This window comes from Cyprinodon tularosa, unplaced genomic scaffold, assembly GCF_016077235.1.
Source record: "Cyprinodon tularosa strain WSP-4 unplaced genomic scaffold, ASM1607723v1 ctg368, whole genome shotgun sequence".
NCBI classification, from domain to species: Eukaryota; Metazoa; Chordata; class Actinopteri; order Cyprinodontiformes; family Cyprinodontidae; genus Cyprinodon; species Cyprinodon tularosa.
Window position 1 is genome coordinate 928,294 of NW_024039083.1, and position 11,706 is coordinate 939,999.

Consider the following 11,706-nt stretch of genomic DNA (forward strand, 5'->3'; position numbering starts at 1 on the left):
TGGCTTCCACCCACATTACAAGTGACAGAAGGACAGGATGCCAGGGCCTCCCGCTAGGTCCCTTCTGCAGCATGACACCCAGTATGGATGCAGAGTGCTTGAAAAGATGAGCTTTCTGTTTTTGTGGTTTAACAGCATGAACAAAAAATTGTATTTTTACCTTATTAGTCTTATTAAAAAAAAAAAAAAAAAAAAAAAACACTTTTGAATAGCCTGAATTATCCACACTTTATTCTTAAATGCATAATAACTGATTATTTATGTTATTTTTATTTATCATTAGTTATTTATCATTAATCGTATTTAGATTTTCTTATCCAAACAGAACCGCTTTAAAAAGCATAAGGTTTTTAGGGAAATAGAAGTTGTTGAGGAATTTGTGGCTAAAAAATGAACAATTCAGTATTACCACGGATATATATAAAACTATACAAAAAGCACTTCACAAATGGGCAAAATTTCTGGATTCTTATAATTTATTGCAGTTTTGCACACAATTTTAAAAATGTCAAGAACGGCACACCAAAAAATTACAAAACTAAATACAATTAGAATTTACTCCCCTTGAGAAAAAAAAGAAAACAAAGCCAGCTATGATTGTCAAAGCTAAAATGACTAAAATCATAACAGAAAAAAAAAATCAATCTTGTAATCTCATCAGGGAGCAAATACATCTCAATCCCAAAAAAATATGCTTGTTTTTTTTTTTTTCTCCAGTGATTGTCCTTTCCCCAATCAAAAACAGCATTTATATGTCCACCTCCACCTCCCAACCCTGCGTAACTTCCTATAAACTGTTTGACTTTTTTTTTTTCAATTCTTATTGAAACTTAAAATTAAAATAAAAAAAAAAACCCACCCACCCCTTCAAGTAAGCACAGCAAAAGATGGGAGATGTCATGTCAGGGCGGTCGCCTCACAGAGCGATCATCTCCCCCTCACACTTCAAGAGAGAAATATATTTTAAATTAAAACCAGCCTGGACTACAGCAGTTTAAGGCGGTCAAGCACAGCCAGAGGAACAAAAAAATTAAAAAAGCAGCAGTAGTAATGAAAACAACAGCAGGATGGATGGAGCCCATATGCAGAGGCACCGCCAGTGAAGAGATAACATTTCAAGACCCCCCCCCAAAAAAAAAGAGAAGATGTGGTGCAAACTGCTGCAATGTCACCCACATTGTTGCGTTGGCAAAGCCTGCAGGTGCCACCAGATGACGGCGGCGTGCGTGCGTGCACTGAATTTGAGAGGAGGAGGAGGACATGTTGGCGCGCCTGCATCGCTGCCAAATGGTTTTTGGATTGTACAAACGCTTGACCATCTTTTAAAGAGCAATTGTTAAACTGATGTAGCCCCAACCCAAACACAACAATCACAACAACGGGAGGAAAAAAAATCCAATTATCTCATCAAAATAGAGAAGGAAAACATTTGTTAAAATTCATTAAATCTACAGGATTTCCATCAATCATTTCTAAATGCTTTACAGTATCAGATACTTTAACAGCTTCGAAGAAAGGCATCTTTTCAGCAAAATGATGCATTTTAGCTTAAAAAGGTGCGTGGATTTAGGCCAGGGGTCTGCAACCTGCAGCTTTGCAACATCAGCCAAAAAAGGCTAGAAAACTCAGCAGTGCATTTTGTCATTTCATTTTCATGCATTTCCACCACTGAATAACACTAATGGTACAAGATCATTTTAATCATTTTCATACATATGAAACATTCCTATCAAGAAAAAAATATACTTTCTCCTCTTGTTAAAGGTTGGTTTTTCCATTTTGACAAAAATAAGAAAAAGTGTGGTTTTCCATAACATGTTTAATTTCTATTTTTAATTGAAGCAAGGAAAAATATGGCTCTTTGGATTGTAAAGCTTGCAGACCCCTGATTTAGGCCAATTCTCTCCCATCTTCTTTTAAGGAACTTCTCTAAGATGCCTTATAGGAGCGGCTGCACTGAGATGGGCAACATCAGCCTAAAAAAAGCAAGTTTGGGTTTAACCTCCTCTTCCTCTCTACGTATCTTTCAGACTTCAGCCGAAGCCGCCTTACCAGACCAACCCCCACAAAACAAGAGGTAAAATCTGCAGAGAAAGAAATGGCTTGACCGGAAGCTGAAAAAGACAAGAGAGGAGAAAGCAGTGGGGACATTTAATGCCTGAGGAGGAGCAGGAGGACCAAGTGCTGGGTGGATGTAGAGCTTCAGTAGGTTCAATCAACTGGTAAACACACACGCACACACACACACAGCAGAGAAATCAGTGCATAAAGACAGGCTTAAAATGCTTCATGTCGCCTTTCTATAATGTTTCCTCCAGGACCCCGAGCGAGAGACCTACTAGGAGCGAATCAACAGAGACAACTTTTCACCAACAAATGAACTGTTCAAAAACACCCCTACCCCTCCCCTTCTGATGCCAACAAAAAAAAAAAAACTAAACTAAAAGTTTAAGACAAAATCAAAATCCAAATCTTCATGCATTTTTCCTCCCTTTAAAAACCGAGAGTGATAGTTTTTCTTTTTAAAAACAGTTCGCTCCCTGTAGTATTCACAAAAATAGAAGGGAAAAAAAAACAAAAGCCTGTTCTCAAATAGTTGATCAATTACAATGTGTACAGTAATACAGCAGATTCACATTTTCATTTTAAAATATACAGGTTTTGGACATCATGCAACAACAGCAGGTCCTGTTACAAAAAAATAATAATATTAATAATAATTATTATTAAGTTAAAAAAAATGTAAGGGATTAAAGTCTTTCAACTATAACAGAACAATATACAACAACCTTAAATTAAATACCTTTACAACAAGAGATGTTTTAAAGACTGCCAGCTAGATTCAAGAAAAGAAAAATCATCAATAATAATAATATTTGTAAAGGTCTTCTCATTTTTAGAAAATACTTCAGATTGATTGGAAGTGAAAAAAGGAGGCTGTGCATTGCATGAGTGCCATCGGTTAGTCAGTCAGCTTTCCCCTGAACACACCAACACAACACCAAAGAGCTTAACGAGAGAAGTGGGGAGCGCTCGCCAACGACACCTTCATGCCAGGAGGGAAATCTAATTTAATACACACAAAATGCACTCACACACGCTCACACATGATAGGTGACTTTTCTTCTTTTTGTGTGTTTGTTTTTGCCAGAGTAGTGCAGAATTGAATGGGAGCAGGCGTACGGATGCCAATGCCGTGCGGGGTGGCCTCACAGTACCCGTTTTTTTTTTTTTTTGTTTATTAGTGTATTGTTTTTCTTTTACTTCAGCATTTTAATATGAACCCCTGTAGAGGAGCGCGCCTTTTGTGGAGCAGGGGGGGGGGGGGGTTGCGGCGATGGGAGTGTTGTCTCTGGGGTGAAACAGACAAATGGAGGAAAAAAAAACAACTCTTTCAAAAACAGCTAAATAAATAAAAGTTAAATAAAAGACACTCATGGAGGAACGTGTGTCCTCAGATGCAAAAAAAAAACAAAAAACAAACATAAAAGAGAACTAACGCCATATGATAACTGGACTTTCACATAAAATAAAACATGACCCCAAACAGACAATAAAATAAGTCAGTAGTAACATTTTTCAGGTGCTATTAAAGTGCGGTTGAATGAGATGTCGCAACGAAGAAGTATATGACTCACTGAAAACCCCGGCTGCTTAACTCTGCCGCCTTCCTCTCACCTCCCCAAGCATCTCTGCCTTTCTTTTTCTCAACCCCAACAGTCTGATTCTACTTCCATAATTCCTGGGAGCTGTCCTCGATCGCCCAATCCCTGACGTTGGGCAGCGCTAGCGGCTCGCTCTTCACTGACAGCGAGTTCACCAGTTCGCAGTGGAACTTGCGGATGTGTCGGTAGAGGTCCCCGGATTGCGTGAAGCGCCGTTCGCACCACTTGCACGCATGCGGCTTCTCGCGTGTGTGCACCACAGCGTGGCGGCTGAGGTTGTGAGAGTACTGGAAGCTCTTGCCGCAGGTAGTGCAGGTGTAGGGCTTTTCACCCGAGTGTGTCCGCTCATGGCGCTTCAGCGTGTACATGCAGGAGAATGTTTTGCTGCAGATGGTGCAGGTGGGAACGTTGACGTCCCCGGCGGGCTTGGAGCGGATGCCCTCCTGCTCCCTGAAGTGGGAGCTGAGGTGAAGCTGGAGGATGTGTGGAGAGGGGAACACCTTGTTGCACAGCGGGCACATGAAGATCTGGGTGTGTTGGGCCGACAGCATGTTGGAAACGTAAGGCAGCAACGAGTTGTCCATGCTGGCCGCTTCGGCCTGGGCGCGCTCGTTTTCTCCCCCCAGGATGTCCTCGTCGTCTGCTGAGGCTGGAGGCTTCTCATCGCGCTCCAGCTCGGAGGCCAGAGACGCCTCTCTCAGAGCAGACAGGTGAGCCTCCAGACCCAACCTCCTCTGGGCCGACAGAGGCCCCCCCACCCCGTGGTGGGTCAGGCCTCCGTTGGTGCTGGGAACCTGGGTTTTACTCAGGCCGCTGTGCTCCATGTCATAGTCAGCCCCTCCCAGTTCCTCATCTTCATCTGAGGCGACACCTCTCTCCACCTTCACCCTCACAGTCATTGGGCTCTGCAGGCTGTCAGGTGTAGCTGCCCCACTGAAGAAGGATGGATGGTGGTTGCTGTGGTTGCTGACAGCAATCGGCTTCACGGACAGGTCCAGGACGCAGTCGGACGCGTCGTTTGAAACCCTTCTGCCTCTGTGCCCGACTCGAGAGCTTATTGAGCGGTGGGACCTCTGGGAGAGAGATCCGGTGGAGCTGCTGGGGCTGCCGGCTGGAGACAGCACCTTCCCTCCCTCCCCCAGGCCTTCACCCGGCTGGGTCTCTGCCTCTCCATGCCCTGGGCTGGTCGTAGCCCCACCCGGCGTCCCTGGTCTGTCCGTGGACGGCAACCTCAGCCACAGCTGGCTTCCCTCAGCCTTCCCCTCCTCTTCTTCATCACTGTGCAGCAGATCGGCGGTAGCAGGCCGGCCTGTTGAGCCATCGGATAAACTATCAGCCTTGTCGGAGCAGCTGGACCCGCCGTCGTCCTCTCTGCGAGTGCTGTCTGCCTCTGCGGTGGCCTTTTGCTTTAAGCGCTTCTTACACACCTTGACAATGTCATACATGTGCAAGTAGCTGGCCGCCGCTAGCACATCCTCCACAGGAAGGTCCTGGAACTGAAGCTTGCCTTCATACATGAACTCCAGGAGCAGGGAGAAAGCCGGTGCAGTCACGATGTCACTGTTGAGGTGCACCACGTCCCTCTTGTCCAGCTGGTCCTTGTAGAACAGGTGGAAGTACATGCTGCAGGAGGCCAGCACAGCGCGGTGGGCACGGAACTGGACATCGCCCACCAGCACCGTAGAGTCACACAGGAAGCCCTGGTGCCGCTGCTCGCTCAGACACTGGAGTAAATGTCTGCTGTGGTCTGGGAACTCCATCCTGCCGTCCTCATAACCTGTAAGGAAAAGACAGAAACGTAAGCGCATCTTCGTCTCGTATGGCTTTTAAATGAAGAGAAGCAGGAGCACAAACCACATAATGAAGCTTATAACACAGCTAATGTTAGAAATATTGTAAAACCCTCAGAAATCTGTTAGGATTTCAGTTAAATTCAAATTTAAGACTTTGTTAAATTTAAGACTAAATAACTAAGGGATTAAACATGCAGTTCTACAACTAGTTATATTTTAGAAGTTGATCAAGCAAAAGACGGAAGAAATGTCATCAACACACATGGTGCAGAAAATTAGGAAAAAAAGACCCACAACAAATAAAACGACAGAAGATAAAAAATTAATTTTCTTAAAAAAATTTAAATACCTTCAATGAAAACAATTTTTTAAAGATAATTCTAGTCATAAAATGAACACATCATTTTTAAATTATTGCCCGCGTTCTATTGGTAAATATTTCATTTATTCAAATAAATTTCAGTCAAATTGAAAGGAATAAGAAAAAGAGGTACAAAAATGTAGTGAAACCAGTGAAATAGAGGAATTCAGAGAGTCTGTAGATTTCTTGTCGTTTTTCTTTATGAAAAAGACTTTTCACTCAGACAAACCACCAGAGACGGATTCCTGCATCACTCCAACTCCTCTGCTTGCACTCCTGGATTGTCATGGCTCCTACGCTGGTTATTTTTATTAACCCACTTTGGCCTGGCCTGGCACAGCCCTTTTAGGTAACCAGCTTTCAGCTGTGCGCTCTGTCCTCGCTCACAACACAAACACACACACTCTTGAGCAGCAGCCTACCTGCCTACCTACAAGCCACCTCCACAGACTAAGTCGGGAGGAAAAAAAAATAAAAATAGCCGACTGAAAAAAAAAAAAGAAGAAAAGACTGTCCAGAAATGAAAAAGCTTGTCCATCGTTTAACCTGTGAGGATCTGTGATAAAGACTAGATGGAGAGGATAAAATAAACTACAGCTCTGTGATCAGAAACAGGTGAATTTAACGCGATTCAGCTCCTTAGAATATGAAGAAAAGACAAATAAATTGAAAGGAGTAAAAAGTCCCACCTGTTAACCAAGTCGATTTGTCCTGCCTGAGAAAATACATGGGTCCCGCTCTGCGCCGTGTTACCCGAAGCAGTTAAATCACCTCATTTGAATGAAGCTGAACCAGGAATGTGAGCGTGTGCGTCTGCGGGTTGCGTACGTGTGTGTGTGCTCGCCCTCCGGCTCGCTCAGACTGCTTTTAATGAGGCGACTTACAGGGACAAGGGTGTACCACCTCCCACCACCTCCTCCTCCCCCCACACCCAACCCCACCCCTCTGTCCAGCCAACCCCCCCTCTGCCGCCTCCTCCTTAGACAAAAACACACACACACGATCCGTCCGTCACCTACACACTCCTTCTCTAGGAAAAAAAAAAAAAGTCTGAACATCCGCCCCACAGAAGAAACTGCCCTCTTCCTCAACCCTCCCATCCACCCACCACCAAGAAGAGAAGATTTACAATACAATCACTGTAAGTGCCCTGCTCGTCACAGCATCAATCCTAATCCTTAAAGATGGCTAAAAATAAAGACGGCGGCGGGAGCAGGGAGGGAGCCGGCGGCGGAGGCTCAGGAGGGCCCACCCTGCCCTGCCCTGACCCGGTCCGGCCAGCCGACTCGCTCAGCCAGGGGTCTGCGAGGGGGAGATGCACACAAACACAAGAGGGGCAGGGAGGGAGCGGCCGGGACGGCCGGGGAGGGAGGCTTACCCACATCTGATCCAGCTGACGGGGGCCATATGGCAGCTGCTAGCCAGATAAAGAGATTAAGACTAGGAGGGAGTGCGATTACAGCTGTCTAGCCAATTCAGGCAGCTCAAATCTGCAACTTCTAAATTAGTCTCCTCCACTCCAGCCGACAGGAGGGGGGACAGCGGGTTAGAGCGCACCGCACATGCTTTCAAGTCATTTCAAAACGGGACTTATTCGACTGAAATAGGACGCAAAAAAATTAATATTAGGAATAAATAATCACTCTTTTTAGTTTTAAACTTTAGTGGTTTAATTTAATAATGGATATTTTTTATTTTTAATAATATTCAAACTACAGAAAAAGTTAATAAAATGGAAAAGTTTGCTCATGCTTTTCACTTGGATTATATACATGGAGAAAAGGGTGCGCAAACAGGCAGCTAGACAGCAACAGCTTTAAATTCAACTAAACTGGAGACAGCAGCAGCAGCAATTACCCACCCGACAGGCAACACCAACTACTTTTACCGTTTACCGCTGAAGCACCCACTATCATCTTCACGCGGCGCTCAAACAGGTTTGACATGCAGGAAAATCCACAGAACAGAAGATCTGCTCCTCCATCCCGGGACTATTTCTAAGCACACAAACAAGAACCACAGAAAGGATACCTGCAGCAGTACGCATCAACTTGATTAACTCCAGTGTGGCAGGATAGCCGGGCTCTCTGACTGGCCGCGTATCCTTCTCACTGTAAATCAATGAGTGGGTAGAAGAGCAGAGAAGAAGATGAGGGGAGGCTGGCGGAAAAAAATAAACCCAACCGGAAAAAAAAAAGCAAAATAAAAAAAACCCAAGGAAAAAAACAAATAAACAAAAAAACAACAACAGCACGCTGTTCAAACTGCAAGGGACAGATGCAAAGTGGAGGAGATGTTGGAGGGGGAACGAAATACCACCTCCCTCCTCCTCCTTCTAACCGGCACTGATCGGCGCGCACACACACACTAAACGCAGCACTAACTCTCCCAGGCTGCCGCTGAGACTCACAATAAAGGATTGGGGAGGGGGAGGGGGGGTGGAGGGATGGAGGAGGAGGAGGTGGGGTGGATGGCAGCCTGTCAGCTGCTCTGACATCATCCTCAGATGGAGATGCTACCTCCAGCTGTGCTCTTTCTACAGCCATATGCTGCCTCCTCTACACTCCTGCCACCAGACTCCTCTTTCATTCTACCAACACTCCACAACTTTGTCCCCACCCCCCCCCCCCCCCCTTCCCTTTTTCTCTCTATCTGGGAAGAGGAAAAAAAAGCTACAAAATGCAGTGGGATGCTGATTTGTGTCATCATTAAACAGAGGAGTGCTGCTTTCCAGTGAAAAGGGGAAAGTTTGCAAAAATCTACACCAAAAAAAAAACAAGAAAGAAATCCAAAATGTTTTGTTTGCTATTCTTTCTGTTTTGGATGTTTCTTCTTCTTTTTTTTTTTTTTTTTAACCTGTTCCTTCTTCCAGTAACTATAAACAATGGCCACCACAGCATATTTGCAACTGACGAACGCACGCAGCTGATATTGTTTCCCACTTTTTTACGGTTCAGCGCCGCTGTGCTTGTCTTGTATTCATTCATCCCGTGGTATTATTCATTCATCAAGCCATACACCCGTCCCCACCAACCCCCCAATCCGTCCCCTCTCTTCGGGCAAGGATGAAATGAAGGCAAAACAATGGGAACAAGTCATAAATAAGCAACTCTGACAAAAAAAAAAAAAAAAAAAACAGACTGGGAAACTTATTACAAACTCTTTTTTTTGCTTTCACTTCAGGTTTAAGCGAAAGTGCACAATTTTGGCATGGCCTGATCTGAGATGATGCATTTCATTTGGTTATAATCAAACTGTATTAAACATAGAAATGAAGCAGTTTACTTCTTAAACACTACAGACACGTGAACATTATACAATACATTATATTTGTGTTAATTTAAAGCAGTTTGGAGCATATTTGGTGCCTGAACAGCATTTCCAATTAAACCTTTTAAAACAGCTGGCTGGAATTGTACAGCAACAAGTGAGGGAGGGGCATTGCTGGTTAGTTTGTAATTAAAACTAATTCAAATTATTTTAAATAGTAGGAACATAGTAATAGATTTTTTTTTGTTAGTTTTTGAGGTGCTAAACCTTAAAAATAGCCGTTTTGTACATTTAAAGCATCCAGCTGAAGTTGATGTTCTACTGTAGGAGTCTGAATAAAAACATTTATAAAGCTCAACTAAATGTTTGTGCTTTTTATTGTTTATATTATTAAAGTACTGCTTTATTAGATAGTAGTGTTCTAAAAAAACTTTAAATTAACTTAATTAACTAGAGACACATCTTGAAACAGTCATTTCTTTTCTAAAGAAGTTAATAACCATGTAATAAACTGAGCTATTGATAAAGTTGGTTTCTTGAGCTCTGTTAATGTTTTTGTTTGCTAGGAAAATTAGCTTAAAGTCCAGTAAGTGGTAATGTTAGCGCTAGCGAACGGAAGCAGGCTGCTGATTAATTTCTACCCAGATGCACAACAAACAAACCTGGAGACACCCTGACCCACGCAGCTAGCTGTAGCCCCGCACGCGGCTAGCAAAAGTGCTCCGGTAGTCCTGAGCTATTTACGGTTGTTCCGAAGGCCCCGGTGCTATGACAACAGCTGGTGAAACACCGCGGAGGGACGGCGAGCATAGCGACCGTTAGAGCGAAGAGACAACACGGTCATGCTAAGGAAGGTTTAGCTACTTTCCCCCCTCCTCCTCCTTTAATAGGACTCCCCGTATCGGGAGGGCAACACTTACAGACAACAAGGTTCTCCCCCCGTCAAATCTTCCTCTTCTTCTTTTTTCTTCTCTTCTGGAGACCAAACTAGGTTGACTTTGGTTTAATTTCCATAACAGGCTGCCAGAGGGCGAGCAGGCGCTGTGCGGGAACCGGGGGAGTGGAGCACTCTGCGGCGGCCAGATGTTTCCGAGCTTGTTGCTGCTGAACTCGAACCGAGGCGAGTTGGCTGTGTGGCACGGCGCGGTGCCGGCGAGGAGGAGGAAGAGGAGGAGGAAAAAGAAAGTGAAGGCCGTCTCACAGAGGAGGAGAGAGGAAGGGATATGTCTTCTTTTTCTCACGTTGGCGTAGGCTGACAGCAGCCGCAGCAGCGGCAGTTCACTCACTCAGTGAGGAGGCAGGAAAAGAAGACGCTGGGCCAAACCAACTGGTTCTGCGAGTCAGCGGGGCGGACTCACTGGTGGAGAGAGGCGCGAGGCGCTCTGGGTACTGTAGTCAAGGAGGAAGGTGGTGGTGGGGGGTGGAGACTGATAAGAGCAGGTGCACCACCTTGACTCAGGGAACAAACAGCTGGTTTCAATGGAGCCGGATACTTCTTAATGTTTGACTGTTGGAATAACAGGAATATACACACAGGTCTTAATCAGTGGCTGAACAGCTGTGCCTCCACCAGAAGTGCCTGTTTAGTCCTCATAATGAGTAAACAGATGTAATAAATTAGTCCTATGATACCACACTGCATTTGTAAGCAAATCTGTTTTTGTTTTTTTTTTGTCGATCTTTCATGCTTTGATACAACTATAAAGATTTATTTTTTGGGGAGAATTGTAAATTTTAGCCAATAAAATCATAGCAATTTTTAAAAAATATTAGATACTTTGTTGATAAATTATGCATACATAGCTTGGGTTCAACCAAACATGGGTCAGATGGTTTTTTTTTCTTAAATTTACTGAGAAGTGTCATTGGTCCAATTTGGGTCAGATGTGTTAGATAAAGGACACATCTAAAAGTTGCAGGATCTGGAATTGCTGATCCTGGTTCCAGCTGTTCCAATTCATGGAAATCAACTCAAACAGCTTTTTTTTTTTTTTTTAGTATTAACATTACTGACATTATTTGTGTGAAAAATCTTAGCTATATATTTCAAATGGAAAACCGAGATCATTGGTGTAGTCACCTTTTACAGTATTCCCATTTACTGCGCATATATGCAGACATACATACATATATATGTATATGTATGTATATATATATACATAAATATACAACCATTAAGCAAGCAAAAAATGGGAAAATATGAATGAATAATGATGTAAATCAAAGGTTTGAACAAACAGCAGCATTAGGTTTTCTTCTATATTCAGAAATAGCTGTATGAAAACTTAAGAAAAAAAAGTAACTGTGTTGGAGCATGAATGTTGATTTCTTATCCAGCTTTAAATAGTTTAGCGAAGGTGGTACTATTAAAGCTGCTAGCAAGCTTAGTTTCTTAACCTTTAGAGAGTTTATAACGCCTCAGCTGGTGCCATTAGAGAAAAAGCTCATACTCCCTCGATTGAAGAGTTTTAAAGAATTTCTAACCATTCAATAAAGTTTCAGAATTATCCATTTATAATTAAGGCATACAGTACAATGAGAAAGTTATTAGTCTTCAGTGGTATGTAAAACATTTTTTTCCAGATAAGCAGTATTGCAAGTGGAATAAAATCAAATG

At 43.4% G+C, this 11,706-nt stretch overlaps 1 protein-coding gene across 4 annotated transcripts; it reads right to left on the reverse strand.

Moving 5' to 3' along the window:
* Nucleotides 1–2,134: 2,134 nt before the first annotated feature.
* On the reverse strand, nt 2,135–10,434 carry zbtb18 (zinc finger and BTB domain containing 18). 4 transcript variants are annotated; one of them, XM_038296119.1, is made up of 3 exons: nt 10,010–10,434; nt 7,851–7,930; nt 2,135–5,442 (listed from the first exon to the last, which is right to left on the reverse strand). In XM_038296119.1, exons 2-3 carry the CDS (start codon nt 7,864–7,866, stop codon nt 3,728–3,730), a joined length of 1,731 nt encoding a protein of 576 aa, XP_038152047.1. In that variant the 5' UTR covers nt 7,867–7,930; nt 10,010–10,434; the 3' UTR covers nt 2,135–3,727. The 4 variants fall into 4 exon arrangements, with proteins under 4 accessions (XP_038152047.1, XP_038152048.1, XP_038152049.1 ...); XM_038296120.1 differs by lacking the exon at nt 7,851–7,930 and having other exon boundaries at nt 10,010–10,433; XM_038296121.1 differs by lacking the exon at nt 10,010–10,434 and having other exon boundaries at nt 7,851–8,132.
* Between the last annotated feature and the right edge of the window lie 1,272 nt (nt 10,435–11,706).